This window comes from Chiloscyllium plagiosum, unplaced genomic scaffold (assembly GCF_037043375.1).
Source record: "Chiloscyllium plagiosum isolate Xiang-an unplaced genomic scaffold, Cpla_swu_hap1 HiC_scaffold_35, whole genome shotgun sequence".
In the NCBI taxonomy this organism is placed as follows: domain Eukaryota; kingdom Metazoa; phylum Chordata; class Chondrichthyes; order Orectolobiformes; family Hemiscylliidae; genus Chiloscyllium; species Chiloscyllium plagiosum.
Window position 1 is genome coordinate 50,138,114 of NW_028270173.1, and position 23,675 is coordinate 50,161,788.

At 46.6% G+C, this 23,675-nt stretch overlaps 1 protein-coding gene across 1 annotated transcript; it reads right to left on the bottom strand.

Annotated features, from left to right (window-relative positions):
• Positions 1-2,991: 2,991 nt before the first annotated feature.
• Positions 2,992-18,532, bottom strand: LOC148140833 (class I histocompatibility antigen, F10 alpha chain-like). The gene is made up of 6 exons (XM_087978927.1): positions 18,481-18,532; positions 11,606-11,866; positions 10,828-11,103; positions 10,433-10,711; positions 7,357-7,393; positions 2,992-3,067 (listed from the first exon to the last, which is right to left on the bottom strand). The coding sequence occupies exons 1-6, from the start codon at positions 18,530-18,532 to the stop codon at positions 2,992-2,994; spliced, it is 981 nt and encodes a 326-aa protein (XP_087835053.1).
• Between the last annotated feature and the right edge of the window lie 5,143 nt (positions 18,533-23,675).

A 23,675-nucleotide genomic window follows, 5' to 3' on the forward strand; every position in this document is an offset into this window, starting at 1 on the left:
AATTTATTTCCCGTCCCTAACTGTCCTTGAGAAGGTGGGGGTGAGGTACCTTCCTGAACAGCAGCAGCTCATGTGGTGGTGGGAGGGAATTCCAGGATTTTGACCCAGTGACAGTGAAGGAAGTGCAATATACTTCCAAGTCAGGATGGTGAGTGGCTTGGAGGGGAACTTGTAAGTGATGGTGTTGGTCAGTGAAGTGTCAGATCAGGACTGATTGTGCAGTAAACAGCAGAGGGAGTAGAGTCAGAACTTAGTGATTCCACAACCGATAGATAAGATCGAAGCTCTGCTGTCCTGTCACATCCAGGTGTGAACATTGAACAACTCCCTGGAGGAGAAAGAGGCTTCTCATTCTGGAATGATACTTTGGTCACGGGATTCCTCCTCCAGAGACAATAACCATGTATCACACCTCCCCAAGTTTTTGTATTGATTCTGTTTGTGTGGGATGTGGGGGTCTCTGACTGGCCAGCATTTATTACCCGTCCCTAGTTGCCCTTGAGATGGTGGTGGTGATCTGCCTTCTTGAACTGCTGCAGTCTACCTCCTGTGGGTTGAGCCACAATGCCATGAGGGAGGGAAATCCAGGATTTTGACCAGCAACAGTGAAGGAATGGCGATATATTTCCGAGTCAGGATGGTGAGTGGCTTGGAGGGGAACATGAAGGTGGTGGTGTTCCCATTTATCTGCTGACCTTGACCTTCCAGATGGAGGTGGTTGTGGGTTTGGAAGGCACTGTTTAAGGATCTTTGATGAATTTCTGTAGATAGCAAACACTGCTGTAACTGAGTGTCAGTGGTGGGGGGACTGGATGTTGGTGGATACAGTGCCAATCAGTTGGGTTGCTAGGTCCTGGATGGTATCAAGCTTCTACAGTGGTGAGATGGCTGTACTCATCCAGGCAAGCAGGGAGTATTCCATCACACTCCTGACCTGTGTCTTGTAGTTGGTGGACAGGCTTTGGGAAATAAGGAGATGAGTTACTTGCTGCAGTATCTCTAGCCTCTGACCTGCTCTTGTAGACACTGCATTTATGTGGTGAGACCAGTTGAGTTTCTGATCAATGATAACTCGCAGCCTGTTGACAGTGGGGGGATTAAGTGACGGTAACACCATTGAATGCCAAGGGGTGGTGGTGAGATTGTCTATTGTTGGTGTTGGTTATAACTTGGCATTTGTGTGGCGCAAATGTTACTTGCCTCTTGTCAGCCCAAGCCTGGATATTGTCCAGATCTTGTTGCATTTGAACATGGACTGCTTCAGTGTCTGAGGAGTTGCAAATAGTGCTGAACATTGTGCAATCACTGGCAAACATCCCCATTTCTGACCTTATGATGGAGGGAAGGTCATTGATGAAGCAGCTGAAGACGGTTGGGCCTAGGACACCACGCTGAGGGACTCCTGCAGAGCTTTCCTGGAGCTGAGATGACTGACCTCCAACAACCAAGACCACCTTCCTATGTGTCAGGTATGACTCTATCCACTGGAGAGTTTTCCCCCAATACCCATTGATTCCAGTTCTGCTCGAGTTCCATGATGCCACACTCAGTCGAATGCAGCCTTGATGTCAGGGGCTGTCACTCCCCCCTCCCCTCTGGAATTCAACTCTTTTGTCCATGTTCGAACCAAGGCTGTATTGAGGTCAGGAGCTGAGTGACCCTGGCAGAGCCCAAACTGGGCGTCACTGAGCAGGTTATTGCTGAGCAGGTGCTGCTTGATAGCACTGTTAATGACACCTTCCATCACTTTACTGATGATCGAGAGGAGACTGATGGGGCAGATTGGGTTTGTCCTGCTTTTTGTGTCTAAGATATACCTGGGCAATTTTCTACATTGTTGGGTAGATGCCAGTGTTGTAACTGGACTGGAACAGTTTGGATAGGGGAGTGGCAAGTTCTCGAGCACAAGCCTTCAGTACTATTGCCTGAATGTTGTCAGGGACTGAAGCCTTTGCAGTACCCAGTGTCTTCAACTGGTTCTTGATATCACGTGGAGTGAATTGAATTGGCTGAAGACTGGTATCTGTAATGCTGGGGACCACTGGAGGAGGCTGAGATGACACTTCTGACTGAAGATTGCTGTGAAACCTTCAGGCCTATCTTTCACTCTGATGTAATGGGCTGTTTCATCAGTGAGAGTGGGAATATTTGTGGAGCCTCCAGTGAGTTGGCTGGATGTGGCAGGACTGCAGAGCTGAGATCGGATCTGTTGGTTGTGGGATCGCTTAGCTCTGTCTATCACTTGTTGCTTATGTTATGTGACATGCAAGTCGTCCTGTTTGGTGGCTTCACCAGGTTGGCACCTCATCTTCAGGTATGCCTGGTACTGCTCCTGACATGCCCTCCTGCACTCCCCATTGAACCAGGGTTAATCCCCTGGCTTGGAGTTAATGGTTCAGTGGGGGCTATGCCAGGCCATGAGGTTACAGATTGTGCTGGAGTATGGTTCTGCTGCTGTTGGTGGCCCACAGTGCCTCATGGATACCCAGGTTTGAGCTGCTAGATCTGATCCAAGTCTGTTCCATTTAACACAGTGATCGTACCACACAATACGATGGAGGTTATTCCCAATCTGACAGTGGGACTTTGCCTCCACAAGGACAGTGCGATGGTCACTCTCACTGAGACTGTCATGGACATTTGTACCTGCAGCTGGCAGATTGGAAAGATGGAATCAAGTATGTTTTTCCCTCTTGTTGGTTCCCTCACCACCTGCTGCAGACCCAGTCTAGCAGCTATGTCCTTTAGTACAAGTCTGATGTTGGTCATCAAACCCACCACACACACTCACATCCTCAGGGAATATCGATGGAATGGAAGCGATGTCCAGAATCTACATCAGGTTCTGACACAATCTCCATTCCCTCACACTTGTGTGTTCCCACTCTCTGGGAATGGACTTTCCCTGATTGTGTTGATGGGTATGGAGTTATCATCTGGGAATTGGATTTTACAATAGAGGCAGATGGATATGGTCTTAACTCCCCCAGTTCACATTGAATTGAAGCTCAGCATCTGCTGGTTCCAAGAGCCACAAGCTGCTGCTGTGTAAATGAATAGAATCGTTCTTGTAATATTAATAAAAAATCAAAATTAATAAGTCAATAAATAACTTTTAATGATTACAAATGACACATATTGGTGATTGCAGTTAAACAATGGTGATAAGTAGTGATAGATTTTAGTATTCAACAATAACTCAGATTTATAATATTTATATATTTATTTAAGAATTAGAATATGTAAAACTGATATTTATGTACAGAGATTTACATAACATTTGAAATTTGTTAACGTCAGATGCAAAATCAATTCCTTCAATATAAAAATTGCCTCTGAGTTGCCTCGGGATGTTGCTTCATTTCAGGTAAATCAGTGACCCACTGAAGACAGTGAGGATGAGAAAGTGTGAGGGAGGAACCATCTGTGAAGATCCCTCTGACGGTGACACTGCTCACATTTCTGAGACGGGATGGAAACACGACTTGAGAAGGTCCCACTTGAAGAATCAGGATCCAAACCTGGGGATCTGGGATCCACTGCTCAACCTGTGGAAACACATTCCCAGAAACATTGACCTCAGTCCTGAAGGAATTGAGTGTGAACAATGAGTTGTAATTCTGTGTGTCTGCTGTGATATGGAAGGATAGACAATGGTGTCCATGTTCACACTGGAACAGGAGAATCCTTTTATTCCGCAATGAGGCTCCGGGAATGTCCTGTACGGGGGGGCCAGGAAACCCACAAGGTCAGGAATAGACAGACACGAGGCAATCACTTCAGGGTGGGGAGGGGAGGGGAGTTAGTCTGACAGGGTTTAACAGTGACTGGGAGGGTGGGACAGGGTCAGGAGGGGAGGGGAATTAGTCTGATAGGGTTTAACAGTGTCTGGGAGGGTGGGACAGGGTCAGGCGGGGAGGGGAATTAGTCTGACAGGGTTTAACAGTGTCAGGGAGGGTGGGACAGGGTCAGGAGGGGAGGGGGATTAGTCTGACAGGGTTTAACAGTGACTGGGAGGGTGGGACAGATCAGGAGGGGAGGGGGATTAGTCTGACAGGGTTTAACAGTGTCTGGGAGGGTGGGATAGGGTCAGGAGGGGAGGGGAATTAGTCTCACAGGGTTTAACAGTGTCTGGGAGTGTGGGACAGGGTCAGGAGGGGAGGGGAATTAGTCTGACAGGGTTCAACAGTGACTGGGAGGGTGGGACAGATCAGGAGGGGAGGGGAATTAGTCTGACAGGTTTTAACAGCGACTGGAAGGGTGGGACAGGGTCAGGAGGGGAGGGAAATTAGTTTGATAGGTTTTAACAGTGTCTGGGAGGGTGGGACAGGGCCAGAAGGGGAGGGTAATTAGTCTGACAGGGTTTAACAGCGACTGAGAGTGCGGGACAGGGTCAGGAGGGGAGGGGAATTAGTCTGACAGGGTTTAACAGTGTCTGGGAGGGTGGGACAGGGTCAGGAGGGGAGAGGAATTAGTCTGACAGGGTTTAACAGTGTCTGGGAGGGTGGGACAGTGTCAGGAGGGGAGGGGAGTTAGTCTGACAGGGTTTAACAGTGTCTGGGAGGGTGGGACAGGGTCAGAAGGGGAGGGGAATTAGTCTGACAGGGTTTAACAGTGTCTGGGAGGGTGGGACAGGGTCAGGTGGGGAGGGGAATTAGTCTGACAGGGTTTAACAGTGTCTGGGAGGGTGGGACAGGGTCAGGAGGGGAGGGGGATTAGTCTGACAGGGCTTAACAGTGTCTGGGAGGGTGGGCCAGGGTCAGGAGGGGAGGGGAATTAGTCTGGCAGGGTTCAACAGTGACTGGGAGGGAGGGACAGTGTCAGGAGGGGAGGGGAATTAGTCTGACAGGGATTAACAGTGTCTGGGAGGGTGGGACAGGGACATGAGGGGAGGGGGATTAGTCTGACAGGGTTTAACAGTGTCTGGGAGGGTGGGACAGGGTCAGGAGGGGAGGGGAATTAGTCTGACAGGGTTCAACAGTGACTGGGAGGGTGGGACAGATCAGGAGGGGAGGGGAATTAGACTGACAGGTTTTAACAGCGACTGGAAGGGTGGGACAGGGTCAGGAGGGGAGGGAAATTAGTTTGATCGGGTTTAACAGTGTCTGGGAGGGTGGGACAGGGCCAGAAGGGGAGGGAAATTAGTCTGACAGGGTTTAACAGTGTCTGGGAGGGTGGGACAGGGCCAGAAGGGGAGGGAAATTAGTCTGACAGGGTTTAACAGCGACTGAGAGTGCGGGACAGGGTCAGGAGGGGAGGAGAATTAGTCTGACAGGGTTTAACAGTGTCTGGGAGGGTAGGACAAGGTCGGGAGGGGAGTTAGTCTGACAGGGTTTAACAGTGTCTGGGAGGATGGGACAGGGTCAGGAGGGGAGGGGAATTAGTCTGACAGGGTTTAACAGTGTCTGTGAGGGTGAGACAGGTCAGGAGGGGAGGGGAATTAGTCTGACAGGATTTAACAGTGTCTGGGAGGGTGGGACAGGTCAGGAGGGGAGGGGATTTAGTCTGAAAGGGTTTAACAGTGAATAGGAGGGTGGGACAGGGTCAGGAGGGGAGGGGGATTAGTCTGATAGCGTTTAACAGTGTCTGGGAGGGTGGGACAGGGTCAGGAGGGGAGGGGAGTTAGTCTGACAGGGTTTAACAGTGTCTGGGAGGATGGGGCAGGGTCAGGAGGGGAGGGGAGTTAGTCTGACAGGGTTTAACAGTGTCTGGGAGGGTGAGACAGGTCAGGAGGGGAGGGGAATTAGTCTGACAATGTTTAACAGTGTCTGGGAGGGTGGGACAGGTCAGGAGGGGAGGGGAATTAGTCTGACAGGATTTAACAGTGTCTGGGAGGGTGGGAGAGGGTCAGGAGGGGAGGGGAATTAGTCTGACAGGGTTTAACAGTGTCTGGGAGGGTGGGACAGGGTCAGGAGGGGAGGGGAATTAGTTTGACAGGGATTAACTGTGTCTGGGAGGGTGGGACAGGGTCAGGAGGGGAGTGGGATTAGTCTGATAGCATTGAACAGTGTCTGGGAGGGTGGGACAGGGTCAGGAGGGGAGGGGAATTAGTCTGACAGGGTTTAACAGTGTCTGGGAGGGGGTGACAGGGTCAGGAGGGGAGTGGAATTAGTCTGACAGGGTTTAACAGTGACTGGGAGGGTGGGACAGGGTTTGTAGGGGAGGGGAATTAGTCTGACAGGGATTAACAGTGTCTGGGAGGGTGGGACAGGGTCAGGAGGGGAGTGGGTTTAGTCTGATAGCATTTAACAGTGTCTGGGAGGGTTGGACAGGGTCAGGAGGGGAAGGAATTATTCTGACAGGGTTTAACAGTGTCTGGGAGGGTGGAACAGTGTCAGGAGGGGAGGGGATCTAGACTGACAGGGTTTAACAGTGTCTGGGAGGGTGGGACAGAGTCAGGAGGGGAGGGGAATTAGTCTGACATGGTTTAACAGTGTCTTGGAGGGTGGGACAGGGTCAGAGGGGAGGGGGATTAATCTGACAGGATTTAACAGTGACTGGGAGGGTGGGACAGTGTCCAGAGAGATGTGAAAATGCTACAAATAAATCTAGAGAATATTAATCTGAATAAATTTCAGTCAGAGAAAAGTTGACATGTCACTTACTGAATCATGAAGAAGCTGCACCAGAGATATCAGAAGCTGAGAAAATAAAAACAGAATGTGAGAAGTTATATCAAATATAAAATGAGGCAGTGTGAGATATTCTCTATCACTCACTGGACCCAGGATTTAATCGCCCTCAGCACTAACTAACCAGACTCTCCGAGCACCCCCCCATTGGGAATTAAGGGTGAGTGAGTGGAGGGAGGGGCAGTGGGGGAAGAGAATGGAGGGTGACAGTTCGAAGGAGAGACACTGGGGACATGGAGTAGAGAAACAGGACGATAAGAGAGTGTTGGCTGAGAAACAGCATTGTGAGGAGACGGACCCATCACCCTGAGCAACACCCTGGCAAATATAACTCTACACTCTAATAGGGGCAGCACGGTGGCTCAGTGGTTAGCACTGTTGCATCACAGCACCAGGGACCCGGGTACAATTCCCACCTCGGGTGACTGTGTGGAGTTTGCACACTCTCCCCATGTCTGTGTGGGTTTCCTCCGGGTGCTCCATTTTCTGCCCATAATCCAAAGATGTGCAGGTCAGGTGAATTGGCCATGCTACATTGCCCATAGTGTTAGGTGTGTTAGTCAGGGGTAAATATAGGGTAGGGGAATGGGTCTGGGTAGGTTACTCTTTGGAGGGTCCGTGTGGACTTGTTGGGCTGAAGGGCCTGTTTCCACATTGTAGGGAATCTACTCTGCACCTCCCATTACCTTCTTCATCATTCCCAACACTCTGTCCCCTCAGCCACTTACTGGGAGCTGTTGTGTAGGTCCCACTTGGTGAACCTGCAGAAACAAAATAAATGTCCATTAGGATGGGGAATAATCCATTCTCAGAGAGTGAGAACACAACAAGTGTGAGGGGATGGAGATTGATGTGGGGGTGTTGGTATTGGACTCGTGTGAACACAGTCAGAAATCACACATGGCCCCAAGTTACAGTCCAACAGGTTTGTTTGAAATCACAAGCTTTCTGAGCGTAGCCCCTTCCTCAGGTGAAGTGAGAGAGAAGCTCACAGACACCGAATTTATCAGCAGGGAGATCAATGGGCAGAGAGATCAAAAGATCATCCAAGTGGGGTGAGTGGAGTCTCTGCAGGTGATCACAAATGTGAGATGGTGGGAGGAAAGTGTCAACAGCTGGATAACAAGAGAAGGGATGATCCAGAATCCCATTAAATGGGGCAGAGAGATCATTCCAAAACATTAAAAATACGGTGGGACTGGAGACAAACCAAATGCCTGGAATAACATGATCGGTATCAGAGTCACACGCCGAGGGTCAAACCAAAGTAACAAGTCATCCAAAACTGCACAAACTCATTAAGGGAGAGAGATCTTCAAAATTTATCAAGGTGATGGTGCCCAAACAAGGCAGGAAGGGAGGTTTTACAGGGATTGTGTCAGAAATCCTCATTCCCACACTCCCCTCCATCCTTACACTTTATGGAGATGCAGAAAACCCCTTTCATTCCATTAATATTCAGTCAGTGAGGGTCTGATTGGGTGCAGTGGCTTTAATGATCAATATTAGACCTGGTCTGGGCTGATCACATAAAGGAAGATCAGACAGGGAACGAGACGTGTTTATACGAGTGTATCTGTGTGTGGGAATTCAATCAGTTCCATTCCCCACAGTGCCCTGTACTCCCAGTACTGGAGATTCCCCCACACTCACTCTGTCCCCTCAGTTCTACATTCTCCTTTCTCTGATTCTTACCTCTCCGTGACCATTTCAGGTTGATTATTCCGACTATCCCGACAATAACAGCCAATAGAATGACCATTGATGCAATGAGACTTCCAAGTTGGGAATGCAGCCAATTGCTTTTCAGATTTTCTGAAACACATTGGACATATATCAGGATTCTCTCTGTTCCTGGATTTATTTCTAACCCTGTGTAAATTGGGAACAATTATAACTGCTCCGAGCTGTTGGGAATTGTTGGGATTGGTTGAAATGTGGGTTTGACCCTCTCCCGATTTCACTCTCCAGTGAAGTCACCAAGGATCCCATTGATAGGGGTATAAACATCGTGTTGTGCCTGTCCTGGGGGTTACCTCCCCAGACAGTTCAGTTCCCATTCTCCCCGATATCTCTGTGTCCTGTCCTTACTAGTGCTGGTGGGGTAGATTGGCCTTGGGTGAGGTGAAGGAGTGAGTGAATGGTTGGAGGGGTGTAGTTAGGTACCCAGAAGGCACTTCCTCAGTGGTTGGGCAAGGGGCAGTTTGGGAACTCACTGGTGAGTGTTGGGGATGTTGAGTACCAATGGAATGGGGTTTGGGTGCCACAGTGGGCTGGTGAGGGGGCCTTGTTAGGGATCCAGTTGTGGAGTTCTGTGTTGTGTCCCAGTTGTCTGTCCAGTGTGATGCACTGCGAGTCTGACAGACGTCTGGAGGCGGTGAGCTGGTGTTGGTGCTGGGGAGAGGTCAAGTGTTGGTTGCAGAATGTCAGGTCATGTATTTTGAGGGGATGGAGTCAAAGAGTTAAAGAGTCACACAACAAGTGTGTATGTTCAGTCCAACTTGCCCACACTGACCAGATATCCTCGTCAGTGTGTGAATGGAGGGATCAGCAGTACGTTTGGAGATGGTCGGTTTTCCAGCTCTCTGGTGTTAGGGACCACACCAGGCCCCCTCAAAATATCTGAAGAAGGTAGTCTAGATCTGAACTGCTTCTTATTTTAAAACTGGATTGGAAGTGCAGTGTTCCAGATGCAATGCAAGTGTTCAAACAACTCAATGTTAAGCAAAACACAATTTATTTAAACGCTGTAATTAAAATACAAACAAAAGAAAAAGGAAGTTTGAATAACTTAACAATTGAAAAATGTAACTCAACATAGTACCTATTATTAATTAACTGTTGCAATATTGTAACATCCTATAAACACCTTGGCAAAAAGGTAAATTCAGACACAGATTCTTACATGCAGTTCTCCAATCCAGGAGGAAACAATATCAAGAAAAAAATGCAGACAGTAGAAGCCAGGTGACATTCACTGAAGCTGCCACCTCTTTTGAGACCCCAAAGGCTTCTGACGTAACTGAAAAAAACCAAACTAAGAAATCTGGATCTGTGAGAGCTGGCCACGCCCATTCAGACTGCTTCTATTGTTCCAGCTTAAATAAAAACTCCAAGGCCTCACAACTTGTTTACCTCAGTCATCATCAGCAGCGAGTTTGGTGCCTCTGCCTTACAACCTCTCTTCAAAACAAAAACTAGGACACCAACAACCTTTTAAAGTGGCAGCATCATCACACTAGGAGTTAAAGAAGCTTCCAATCCCTAACCACAGAACCTGAGAACTTTCCAGAGGGTTCCGGATACGGTTTGAAACTTCCCGGACAAATCCCATTCAGTGAGTCAGGAATTCTGAGGGGTCCAGACCCTCCTCTCTCAAGGTGTGTCCAGTCTCTGACTATCTGGCTGCTGGACAATCTGGGCCCATGTCTGGTGCTGAAGCCTGGAATACAAGCAAATCTTCTTGTAATTCTGGTGAGATTATTCCGGAGTGAAATCGATGAGAACTTCACCAATAACAGGGCTGTGGGAATCTGGAATCCCCAAAAGGTGCTGGAAGTTTGGGATTCGGAGACCCTTTCAAACTTAGAATTGAAATCTTTAACACAATTGAGACCAACATGACATATCAACGCAGAGAACAAGGTGGGTAGTTGCAAACAAGGAAGTGAAAAAGTGTCCTCTAAATAGTTTCATCTGTCACATGTATATACACACAGACACAGACACAGACACAGACACACAGACACAGACACAGACACACAGACACAGACACACAGACACACTCTCCAGTCCCTTACCCCACTGATAGAGCTGGGCCTCTGCCAGGCTGCTGTGTTCAATGTGACAGGAGTATTGATCCTCACCCCCAGCATTGATCTCAATCTCTTTCTGGATCTGATGGGTCCCATCGTGGTTCGGTCGTATCCCCGAGGAATGTGTCTCAGACATGACCTCTCCATTCCTTAGCCAGGTCACCTCGATGTCTGCAGGATCAAACCCAGTGACCAGACAGGAGAGAGTGAGTGGCTTGTCCTGACCATTGGGCTCCCTCCTGGAGATGAACACTTCAGGCTGAACTGTGATGGGAAAGGGTGAAACCACAAACAACAGACAGACACTGAATGGAATGGGAGAGCGGTTTCATAGATCAGTGAGGTTAGATCAGAACATGGAACAGAACTGAAATACATACCTTTCCTTGTGAAATAATCCTTTCCAACTTCCAGATATCTGTTTAAATGTTCAACAGATGTTTTTTGCAGATATGATTCCCAATAGTAGTTCCAGGATTGATCCGCATTCCATTTCTCTTTATTGATCACTGCAAAGTGATTTGCGGCAACCCATCTCATTCTGTCTGGCTCTAAACTAATGTGGTCCTTTCCATCAAATCCAAATCTCATCGATCTCTTCACAGAGCCATCTTCACTGACCTCAACAGAATGTATCCATTGGAGAGTGTGAATTCCTGTCAGTGACCAGACAGGGATCAATCATCAATAAATAATAGATAATCACACACTGTCTGATCAGAGGGAAAGGGGATCAAATATCAGATGGAAATAGGGGATGAGGGTCACAGTCTGATCAGAGGGAAAAGGGTTTCAATCTCAAGTTAAAGTTGCAGAATTAGTTGACAGTCCTCAATTCATTTTACATTCCAAGGTCAGTGCTGGGGGATGGACTGAGTGGAGTGACCCAGGGGTCAGTGCTGGGGGAAGGACTGAGTGGAGTGACCCAGGGGTCAGTGCTGGGGGATGGACTGAGTGGAGTGACCCAGGGATCAGTGCTGGGGGAAGGACTGAGTGGAGTGACCCAGGGGTCAGTGCTGGGGGATGGACTGAGTGGAGTGACCCAGGGGTCAGTGCTGGGAGATGGACTGAGTGGACAGACCCAGGGGTCAGTGCTGGGAGATGGACCGAGTGGAGTGACCTGGGGGATAATGTGGACAATTGACGGTGAGATTTTACCTGAAGTCTGGTTTGTCCTTTTCATGATCGATTTCAGATTCCCCTTTGCCAGCCTGGTGTGTGTTATCGCCTGATCTGTAGCATCATCCCAGAATTTCACACTGAGTGAATCAGCCAGGAACTGCTGCCTGGGGACACAGCGACGGGTATCACTGTCAAAGTAACCTGTTTGTATTCCGTTGACCATCGCAACAACAGTGACTTCAGGGAAATCTTGTTCTCCTGAGACAATTGTATATTTTATAGTTCGTGAGTTAGTCTCTGTAATATAAACAGTTCGAGGAGCTGGTTATCAAACTGCAGAACAAGCACTGGAAGGGAAACTGGGAGGGAGAGGAACTAGCAAACAAGACAGAATGTGGCTGGTGGGGGGGAGGAAGAGAGACTTGGGGGATAAAGAGAGCCAGACTGGGGAGGGATGGAGACAGGGGAGGGACATAGACTGGGGAGGGACAGAGACAGGGGAGGGACGGAGACAGGGGAGGGACAGAGACAGGGGAGGGACAGAGACAGGGGAGGGACAGAGATTGGGGAGGGACAGAGATTGGGGAGGGACAGAGATTGGGGAGGGACAGAGATTGGGGTGGGATGGAGACTAGCATTGGAAAATAAATACTGGGGATGGGGGAGAGAGAGACACTGGGAAGGAACTGGGAAATAAGGAAGAGAGACTGTACAGCATGGAGGAGGGACACTGAGGAGTGAGGAGACAATGTGGAGGGTTTGGAAATGAGATAAGGAAGGTCAGAGGTGAAGAGAGAGCATTGGAATGAGGACAAAAGAGACTGGGACCTGGAGGAATAGAATGGGTGGGGTTACAGATCGAGAAGGGCAAGAGACAGGCGTAGAAGGCAAAGATATTGCAGGGGAGGGAAAGGGATTGGGAGGAGCAAAGGGACTGATGAGGGGATAAAGACTGTGAAGGAGGGGGAGAGAGAGAGATTACACAGGACAGAAAGAAACTGGGATGGGGAGCGGGGGGTAGGGGTTGAGACCAGGGAGGGAAATGAGACTCTGGGGAAGGTTGGATTAAAGATTGGGGAGGGGATGGGAAAGAGGCTGAGGGTAGGGAGGGGATAAGAGCTGGGAGGAGGTGGAGAGACTCAGGAGGAACAGAAAGAAAGAGAGAGAGAGACACTGGGGAGGGGAAAGAGAGAGAGAGAGAACAGCGGGAAGGAAGAGAGAGAGATTGTTGGGAGAAAGCAAGAGACGAGGAAGTTTACTCAATGATTTGGTTGATATTTCCTAGTTCTGCCATTGGATGTTAAAAATGTCCAATTTCGCTTCATTTATCCCTGTCATTTAAACAGGAGCTGTGCCACATCATTTCATTCGGTATTCGAACTGGGGTTTGCTTCATTAATTGGGAGTCACTGGTGTTGGACTGGGGTGGACAAAGTTAAAAATCACACAACACCAGGTTCCAGTCCAATCGGTTTATTTGGAAGCACTAATTTTCGGAGAGCTGCTACTTCATCAGGTGATTGTGGAGAATAAGATTGTAGGACACAGAATAGACAGCAAAAGTTTACAGTGTGATATAACTGAAACCATATATTGAAAAACACCTGGATTGTTTGTTATGTCTCACACACAGACGGACACACATACACACACATACACACACATACACACAGACGGACACACACAGACGGACACACACAGACACTCCTACACACACATAACATACACACACACACAGACGGACACACACAGACACACATACACACACACACAGACACACAGACAGGCACACACACAGACAGGCACACACACACACACGGACACACACAGACACTCCTACACACACATAACATACACACACGCACACAGACAGGCAGACACACACACACAGACGGGCACACACAGACACTCCGACACACACATAACATACACACACGCACACCCACATGCACACATACACATATAAGTTTGTGGGTGAATTTGTACTTGCAGAATTACATTGTACTTTGCTCAAAAACTGCATGAATCCATGTAAGAGTCTGTAAATCCGTTTTTAGATTTGAATCATTCTGACCATTGTGGCACAGACATTCTCACACAGGGAGTTTACACCTTCAATACCTTATCTGGGCCGTTTGTTAAAATGCACTTGAGAATGTAATTTTAAAAAAAATTAAAACACTATTATCCCCTCAAGACTGATGACTAAACTTTGTGATCTCAGACTGAGCCCCACTCTCTGAACCTGACCTGTTTCCTGACCCACAGGCTATAATCAGTGAAGATTGGGGACAATATTTCATCCTCACTAACACTTAATTCTGGAGCCCCCCAGGGGTGCGTACTCAGTCCCCTACACTACTCACTGTATACCCATGACTGCGTCACCAAATACCAGACTAATGTCATTTACAAGTTCGCTGATGACACCACCACAGTCGGTCGAATCTCAGATGGCGACGATACAGACTACAGATGAAAGACCTGGAAAAATGGTGCACTGAGAATAACCAAGCTCTCAATGCCAGCAAAACCAAGGAACTCATTATTGACTTTCGGTGGGATGTTACTCATGCCCCCCTGCACAGAGCTGGAACGAGTGGAGAGTGTCAAGCTCCTGGGAGTGGTCATCCACAACAAGCTTCCTTGGACTCTTCACATGGATGCACTGGTTACAATGGCCCAACAACGTCTCTTCTTCCTCAGGCAGATGAGGGAATTTGGCATGACGCTCTGCCAACGTTTATAGGTGCGCCATCGAGAGCATTATGTCTGGATGTATCACTACCTGGTATGGCAACTGTACCATTCAAGATCGGAGACGGTTACAGTGAGTGGTGAACTCAGCCCGGACAATCACAAAGGTCAACCTCCCATCTTTAGAATCCATCTACCAGGCCCACTGTCAAGGAAAGGCCACCAGCATTCTCAAAGATCCATCCCACCCTGTCAATGTTTTTGTATACCCTCTGCCATCAGGGAGAAGGTACAGAAGCCTGAACGCATTCACCAGCTGGTTTTGAAACCATTTCGACCCGACTGTTGCTAGAATACTGAATGGACTCACAAACGCGGAGCATTTGCCTGTACCTGTGTTTTTGTTTTGCTGCTGTTTTAATTATTATTTGCTTATCTATGCTACTTAACTCTGTGATCTGCCTGTATTGCTCACAAGACAAAGCTTTTCACTGTGCCTCGGTACACATGACAATAAATACAATACAATTTTGCTGTCAGCCCTGAGCTGTTCAGTTCCCTGACAACCAATCACCTTGCTGTTGGCGGGCAGAGGAGCCCTGTCATTACAACCGGTTATGAGGTCACAAACCAATCAGCTTCACTTTAAACCACCCCTCAGCCCCAGTTTACTGGTGTACTGATCCGTATGATATCACTCAGGTTTATCTCATCGAATATGAGTTCCCTGATTGTGGCTGTTAACCTCATCCAATCAGGAAGCCCCAGCTGACAGATATAAACAGGAGGGTCAGGGGTTCTGTCCACTCGAGGAGCTGGCTCCGTGCTAGCTGAGTCACTGTCATGTGCTATGTACCTGTAAATAAAGGGTGACTCCAGTTTGGGGGGAGAAAGTGGAGTCCCACACTAGTGTTCTGGAATTAAACATAGGAAATGAGAGAGGCATGGGAATAGATTTGGCTCAAGTAGATTGGGCAGGAAGGCTAAAAGATAAGAGAGTGGATGAGCAGTGGCAGTTGTTTAAGGGGCTAGTAAAATTCCTCACAACTAAAATATATCCCAGTGAGTAAGAAAGGTGGTAAGGCGTTGGGGGGTTGGTGGGGGGAGGGGGGGGGCGTGTGGGGTGGAGGGCAGGGGGTAGAAGGTCAAAATCTTCCATAGCTAAAAAAGGAGGTCAAGGACAATATAAAGTCAACAATGAAGGTCTACCATATTGCAAAAGCCAGTAGCAGGTTGGAAGCTTGGGAAACTATCAAACATAAGCAAAGGGATACCAAAAAATTAATAACAGGAGCTAAGGTAAATGAAGAAAGAAAATTGGCACAAAATATCAAAAAAGGAGAGCAAAGGCTTCTATAAGTATATAAAAGGGAAGAGAGCCGCTGATGTGAATGTTGGTCCCTTGGAAGGTGAAACTGGAGAGTTAATCGTGGAGACAACTGAAATGGCAGAGATGCCAAATCAATGCTTTGCCCCAGTTTTCACAGTGAAGGACCATTCTTATTGGTTCGAGTCAGAGGCAATAGAAAGGGGAGAACGTAAAACAATCAGCATTGATCAGGAAAAGATACTCAGCAAACTATTAGGATTGAGGGCAGACAAGTCTCCTGAGCCAGATGGCCCAGAGCCGAGGGTATTAAAGGAAGTGACGGTGGAGATCATGGATCCATTCATTACAATATTCCAAAATTCCCTTGACACGGGAAAAGCTCCCATGGATTGGAAAAATACTAATCTTATTCAAAAATTATAGACCAGTTAGTTTAATATCTGTTGATGGAATCAATTATCAAGGAAGCAATATCAGGACAGGTGGCAAGTCAGAATGCGGTCCATCAGAGTCAGCATGGGTTTATGAAGGGCAAATCATGTTTGACTAATTTGCTAGATGGCTTTGAAGATGTGAGAAGCAAAGTAGATAATGGGGATCCTTTAGGTGTAATGTATCTGGACTTTTGACAGGTATTTGATGAGGTGCCGCACAAAAGGATAATATGGGATTATGGGTAATTTATTATCTTGGGCAGATGACTGGCTAATGGACAGAAGACAGAGAGTCGGGATAAATAGGGTTTTTTTCCGGATGGCAAAAGGTTACGAGTGGAGTGCCACAGGGTTTGGTCCTTGGGACCCAGTTTTTGACAATCTATATTCACGACTTGGATATAGGGAAGGTTGCCAAAAATAGGCAGGACGGTAAATTGCAATCAGGAAACAGGAACCTTACAACAGATAGGGTAGGGGAGTCAGCCAAAATGTGGCAGATGGAGTTTAACCCGGATATATGTGAGGTCATGCATTGGGGTCGAGCAATGGGAAGGTGACCTTTTATCTACATGGGCAGAGACTTGTGATGCTGAGGTACAGAGGGAGGTGGGTGTCCTCATTCATGAGGTACAGAAAGCTGCATGCAGGTCCAGCAGATAGTAAAGCAAGTGAATGGAATGTTGTCTTTCCTAGCTCAGGGAATAGAATATAAAGGGAAGGCCGTATTGTTGCAGCTATACAAGGCATTGGTGAGACCGCACCTGGAGTATTGTGCACAGCTTTGGTTCCCTTATTTGAGGAAAGATGTAATGGCATTGGAGGCAGTTCCCAAGAGGGTTCATGAGATTGATCCCAGCGATGAGGGGTTTGTCACATGAAGAGAGATTGACCAATGTAGGCCGATACTGTCTGGAGTTTCGAAGAATGTGGGGAGATCAAATTGAGGTTGTCAGGATGATAAAAGTCATGGATAAAATGGATGGGGAATGGATGCTTCCCCTTGTGGGGCATCCTCGGATGGGAGGTTGTAGGATGAGAGGGAGCAAATTTCAAACAGAGTTGGGGAGAAGTGACTTCTCCCAAAGGGTTGTGAATTGGTGGGATTCATTCCCCCAAAGTGCGGTGGATGCTGGGACGGTGAGTAAATTTAAGGAGGAGTGAGACAGATGTTTAATTGGTAATGGGGTGAAGTGATATGGGGAGAAGGCAGGAAAATGGGGGTGAGGAGCAGAACAGCCATGATGGAATGGCAGAGCAGACTTGATGGGCCGAATGGCCCAATTCTGCTCCTAGATCTTATGAACATGTGACTTGGTGACAGGATCCCAGCCTTGGTGGAGATATTTCAGCTGAAACCAACAGCTACACAAACAGGGTTCACAAAAGGTATCGAATTCCTTACTTCCAAAACATGCAGCCATCCTTGTAAATCCCTGCTGGAAAACAGGGCTTTCCCATTTCAGTCCACAATATTAAAAATCACAATAAAAATACATTGTTTTTACACATTTCAAACTGAGGGCCATCCACACCACAGCTCACATTTTATTATTGACAGAGACAAAAAAACTGCAGGTGCTGGGAATCCAAACCAGAGAGGCAGGAGGCTGGAAGAACACAGCAAGCCAGGTAACATCAGGAGGTGGAGAACTCATCATTTTGGGGACAACCCTTCTTCAGGACTTGGGGTGGGTATGGGGGGAGCTGCAGATAAAGGGGGTGGTCCCCCCTGTCCTCACCTACCATCCCACCAGTCTCCACATCCAGCACATCACCCTTAAACACTTCTGCCAACTCCAACTAGACCCCACCACCAAGAACATCTTCCCCTTCCCAACCCTCTCTGTTTTCCACAAGGACCATTCCCTCCGACACTCCTTGCTTTGCACCACTCTCCCCACCAAACCCCCCCCGAACCCTCAGATACCTCCCTGTGCAACCAGAAGAAATGCAAAACCTGCTCAACACACCCCTCACCTCAATCCAGGGCCACAAACCGTCCTTCCAGGTGAGACAGAGATTCACCTGTCTCTCTTCCAACCTAGTTTACTGCATCACCACAAACCCCAGGAACCCCATCCAGGACAAACATATAAATAGAAAGCAGGAGACAACAGCTTCGCTTCACTTGGAGGTCGCCACTGATGATGTTACCGAGCCAGGTAATGAAACGTCAGGATATCAAACCTACAGCTCAGTGAGCAAACCTACACCCTAAACCTCAACTTGAGCTGCAAACTTTCACAAACCTTGCACTGTTAAGAAGCTTTTAGATTACGAACCTGGACACAAATCCCATCAGAGTCTTCCAGACTGTGCTGCCTTCAATGTGTATAACAGGCAGCTGATCAAATATCCCCCATTTCAAACTCTCACCAAGAGATTCACATTCACCCCAGACACAGAGAGAGAGAGAGAGAGAATGGAAAGCTGAATTCTGTACTTACCGGGAGAGACCCAGGAAAAACACAGGGAGATGGAGAAAAGGATCAGCAACATTCTGGGAATCCACTCTCCCTATTCCAGTCAGGGATTGGGAATAAAAAGTGATTGGAAAATATCTGCTGTTCACAAACTGAAAAATTAACAAAATAAACATTCTTTCCTACCCATAATGCCATTTCCCGATCGACAAAGTAATTTGATCATTTGCTGAACTTGAAGTTGCCGAACCAGTCTCAGTCCCAGTCTCAGTAAAAAACCCAATAAAGAGGTGAACAGATTTCTGTCACCAGTTCCCAGGGAGATCAGACACAGACAGGTTGAGTTACTCGCTGTGAAACAGACACAGGGAAAACTGACCTTTCTCCCATTGGCAGGACACAGCGTGTGGGGTCTTTGTGGGATACCCTTCGGTGGGTTGGGTGGACTTGTTGGGCCAAATGGCCTGTCCCCATACTGTAGGGAGTCTATGAATCCATGATTCTAAAAACAGCCATCTCATGTTCATATGAACTTGTACCAGAAGCTGAAAGAAAACAATTTCAAAATCTAACGGAAGAACTTGGTCAAAGTTTGAAAAAAATCAAACAAAGTAACATTACGAAGTGGATAAGGTCATGAAAATAAATCAGACACATATCACAGTCTTGGAGAGACTACTTTGTTGGAGTTCAAGAATTCACTTTGTGAAGTATTGACAACTCATGATGAAGAGCAGAGAGTTAAAACTGCGAAGAATTTCCTTGTGTTATAAAGTGGAGGTTGACTCCACCCCCCTCATCCCCAAAGAGGAACACCTCACCTCATAATCTGTAAAAGGGGGTGTGTAGAGTGGTGTACCTCAGCAACTTCAAGCGGTTCAATAAAATAAATCCCTGACACTCACTTTAAAATCAATTCGTTACCATCTATTTATCTCACTCGAACAGTGAACAAATTAACTAAACTGTTAACAAGCAGAATTAATCCCGATTAACTTCTAACTATTCCCAATTACAGCAAGATTCTAATGGTATGCTGTTCCAATAAAGAACAGTCCCACTGAAACATAAAAATATTTAGTCTCTCAAAATTACATCCATGTTACGTGCCTTCTGGAATGTTCTGTGCCTTCTCCAACAATTCTTCTGTCAGGAATATTAACTAGCTGTACCACTGGTACCATTTTTATTTTAATGGCACTTTCTCTAAGACATAAATGAGGCTGTGAGAGCCAGTGATTCTCTCTTAAGAGCTGAGGGCCATTGGCTCTGCTGGAGGGGAGTTAGCTCTGGGGTCTTTATCCAACTGCCCCCTTCCTTTATCCCCCTGATGACATATCAATATTTCACACAATAGAATTGGTCTTCTGTTGTTAAAATCATCAGACTTAAATTTAATAGATTTTTGGTATCGAAGTCGCTGCTCAAATTAATTGGCTAAATTCAAAAGCCTGTTGTATTGAAAAAATAACTGGTGTTTAGCCTGCTAACTGTATAGCCTTTCAATATAATGTTTCAATTTGGGTGCTCTCTGTGGATTTGCAAACCTTCAAGCTGCTGTTCACAGACATCCATTTTAAATCTCTAAACATGGAAAAAGCACTAGATTTTTAAAGGGACCAAGCAATGCTTTCCCCCACCCACCCCTAGCCTTTTACAAATACCAAATTCTAACTTTCTACCTTCCAATCCACAAGTACTCTCTTCAACTTTGCAGCACTTGTGCGAGGAAAGTTTCCTCATGTTTACCAAGACGAGTAGGAAAAGAAATTAAGATTTTTAGAGATATGGGAGCAAGTCAATCTTTGCGAGGGAGAGATACAGAGATGTGTAATCAGAAAAAGTATTGCTAGAATACATGGAGTCCATGGTGAGAAACATAGTGTTCTTTCATGTAAGGTGAAGTTAGAGGGTCTGATGAAAAGTGGTGGATGGAGTAACAGAGAAATTCTCGGTTCCAGAACAGTTCATTCTGGAATTATTCCTGAATGTGTGATAACAAGGTCACAAAGCCACAGGTTGAACAGAAGGAGAGAACGAAGAGAAAAGATAAGCAAGTTAAAATTCAATTATCAGAAACTATATTTGTTCAATTTGTTGAGAAAAAGCAAGAACAAAGCATACGTTTTCTAGCTCAGAGATGTTAGCGAAATTACAACAGAAAGGTGGAAAGATAACACAGTTTTACCGAAAAGGTGAATCTGCGCCTGTCCCACAATGTCACTCTCTTAAAAATGAAATGTTGATGAGGAAATGGAGACCATCACATGTTCAAGTGGGTGAAAAATGGGCAGAAGCTCATCAAGTTGTATTACTGGTGTGTGATATAAAGGAGGTGTTGTGGGTAGCACCATGAGAGTTACCAGTAGGAGGTCATTTGGAAGTAAGGAAAATAGAAGTTTATTTTTATTGGCCTGGACTGCAGAAAAATGTTCGGCGAAAGTGAGGACTGCAGATGCTGGAGATCAGAGGCAAGGTTACAGTGGTGCTGGAAAAGCACAGCAGGTCAGGCCACATCCGTGGAGCAGGAAAATCCATGGTTCTGGCAAAAGCCCTTCAAAATGTTGTTGCATTTTGCCAGACATGTCAGGCATGTCAGATAATTGGAAAACTCATTTATTGATCAAACCAACATCCTTAATACCTATTCCAGCATTTGATGAATCTTTTACAAAAGTTTTAATTATTTGCATCAGTACCAACCCTAAAACAAAAAGTGGGGATCAGTATTTGTTGACCGTAATGGATGTGTCTCTGAGATTTCCAGAGGCCATTCCAGAATGAGATAGCATGGCTGAAAGGAGTGGAGAAGAATTACTCAGTATTTTTCCCTCATTACAGACAAACCGTAGAAATGCAATTGGAACAAGGATCAAATTTTACATCAAAGTTATTCAAGGAAATTATGAAGAGCTCAGGCATCTAAATAATTTAAATCAATTGTGTACCATCCAGAAATGGGGGAGTATTAGAACAGTGACATCAAACTTTAAATTGAATTGAATTTATTGTTACGTGTACCGAGGCACAGTGAAAAATTTTGTCTTGCGAGCAATACAGGCAGATCACAGACTGAAATAGCAGAAATAGTAAATAATAGGTAAACAGCGGCTAAAACAAAAACACAGGTACAGGCGAATGTTAAGAGTTTGTGAGTCCATTCAGTATTCTAACAGCAGTCGGGTAGAAACGGTTTTGAAACCAGCTGGTGCATGTGTTCAGGCTTCTTCACCTTCTCCCTGATGGTAGAGGTTATAGAAAAACATTGCCAGGGTGGGATGGAGCTTTGAGAATGGTGGCGGCCTTTCCTTGACAGCGGGCCTGGTAGATGGATTTTATAGATCGGAGATTGGCCTTTGTGATTGTCCGGGCCAAGTTCACCACTCTCTGTAAGCGTCTCCGATCTTGAATGGTACAGTTGCCATACCAGGTTGTGATACATCTAGACAGAATGCTCTCGATGGCACACCTATAAACGTTGGCAGAGCGTCATGCCAAATTCCCTCAGCTGCCTGAGGAAGAAGAGACATTGCTGGGCCTTTGTCACCAGTGTGTCCACATGAAGAGTCCAAGAAAGCTTGTTGTGGATGACCACTCCCAGGAGCTTGACACTCTCCACTCGTTCCACATCTGTGCTGTTAATGTGTAGGGGGGGCATGAGTAACATCCCACCGAAAGTTAATAATGAGTTCCTTGGTTTTGCTGGCATTGAGAGTTAGGTTGTTCTCAGTGCACCGTTTTTCCAGGTCTTCCACCTCCCGTCTGTAGACTGTTCATTGCCATCTGAGATTCGATCGACTGTGGTTGTGTCATCAGCGAACTTGGAAATGGTATTAGTCTGGTATTTGGTGACACAGTCATGGGTATACAGTGAGTACAGTAGGGGACTGAGTACGCACCCCTGGGGGCCTCCAGTGTTGAGTGTTAGTGAGGATGAAGTATTGTCCCCAGTCTTCACTGAGTGTGGCCTGTGGGACAGGGAACTAAGGATTCAGTTGCAGAGAGTGGGGATTAGTCCAATATCGGTAAGTTTAGTCATCAGTCTCGAGGGGATAATAGTGTTGAAGGCTGAACTGTAGTCAATGAGTAGGATTCTTATGTAGCTGTTCTTGGAGTCAAGATGCTCTAGGGACGAGTGAAGGGCAAGTGACATGGCATCTGACGTGGATCTGTTGGTCCAATGGGCAAATTGGAGTGGGTCAAGAGCAGTGGGGAGCCGAGAGAGGTTGTAGATGTCCGAGAAGACCTCTACCAGTTGATCTGCGCATGATCTGAGTGCACGGCCTGGTACTCTGGTCCCATCACTTTGCTTGGATTCACACGCAGGAAAACTGATCTGACCTCTGATGCAGCGACAGTTGGGAGAGGTTCATCAGGACTTGTTGGAATAGGTGTTACCTCTCCACCAGAGGTCTGCTCAAAGTAAGCATAGAAGGTGTTGAGACGATCTGGGAGGAATGTGTCATAGTCTGCTATCTTGCACTGTCTCTTTTTCAAACCTGTGATGTCATTCAGCCTTTGCCATAGTTGCCAGGTGTCTGTCTGGGTCTCGAGTTTGGATCAGTTTTGGTCCTTGGCTGTCTTCATGGCTCTGTGAAGGTCACACCTGGATTCCTTATATTTGAGTGGGTCTCCTGATATGAGGCCTCACACCTGGTTTTTAGCAGGTTCTGTATGTCCTGATCCATCCAGGGTTTCCTATTGGGGAACACCCGGATTTAAACACTATCTTGAGGGCAGACAGTCAAGACCATCCAAGGGATTGTGTTATGAACCAGACCAAATCCCCTCAAAATATTCTGAAGATAGTCTGGACACTAACTTTTTCTTATTTTAAAGCTCAACATGAGATGCTGCATTCCAGATGCAATTTGATTGGTCCATCTACCGGATTTAAAGCAGAACATACTTTATTCCCCCACTGTAGTCAAAATACAACAAAATAACAACTCTATTAAAAACATAACAGGATAATTGAAGCAATAACTATTAGTAATTAACTGTTCCAATAGAGTAATTTCCCATAAATATATTCTTGGCAAATTGTAAATTCAGAAAACAGACTGTCTCACATCCAACTGCAATAACAGGAAGAGAACCCCCAGCTTTTGGCTGTAACTGAGAGAGGGACAAATAGATTCCACGTCATCAAGACCCAACAGCAACTGTTGAAAGGTATAAAAAAATCCTGGTTCTGTGGGAGCCTGACCCCACAGGGT

Excerpts from the sequence above, each read along its gene's own strand:
- LOC148140833 (XM_087978927.1), bottom strand. The coding sequence starts at position 18,532 with ATGTTGCTGATCCTTTTCTCCATCTCCCTGTGTTTTTCCTGGGTCTCT. Across the intron at positions 11,867-18,480 it reads TTTTTCCTGGGTCTCTCCCG|AGACTAACTCACGAACTATA; the intron begins GTAAGTACAGAA and ends TTTATATTACAG. Across the intron at positions 3,068-7,356 it reads TACACAACAGCTCCCAGTAA|AACGATTCTATTCATTTACA; the intron begins GTGGCTGAGGGG and ends TAATATTACAAG.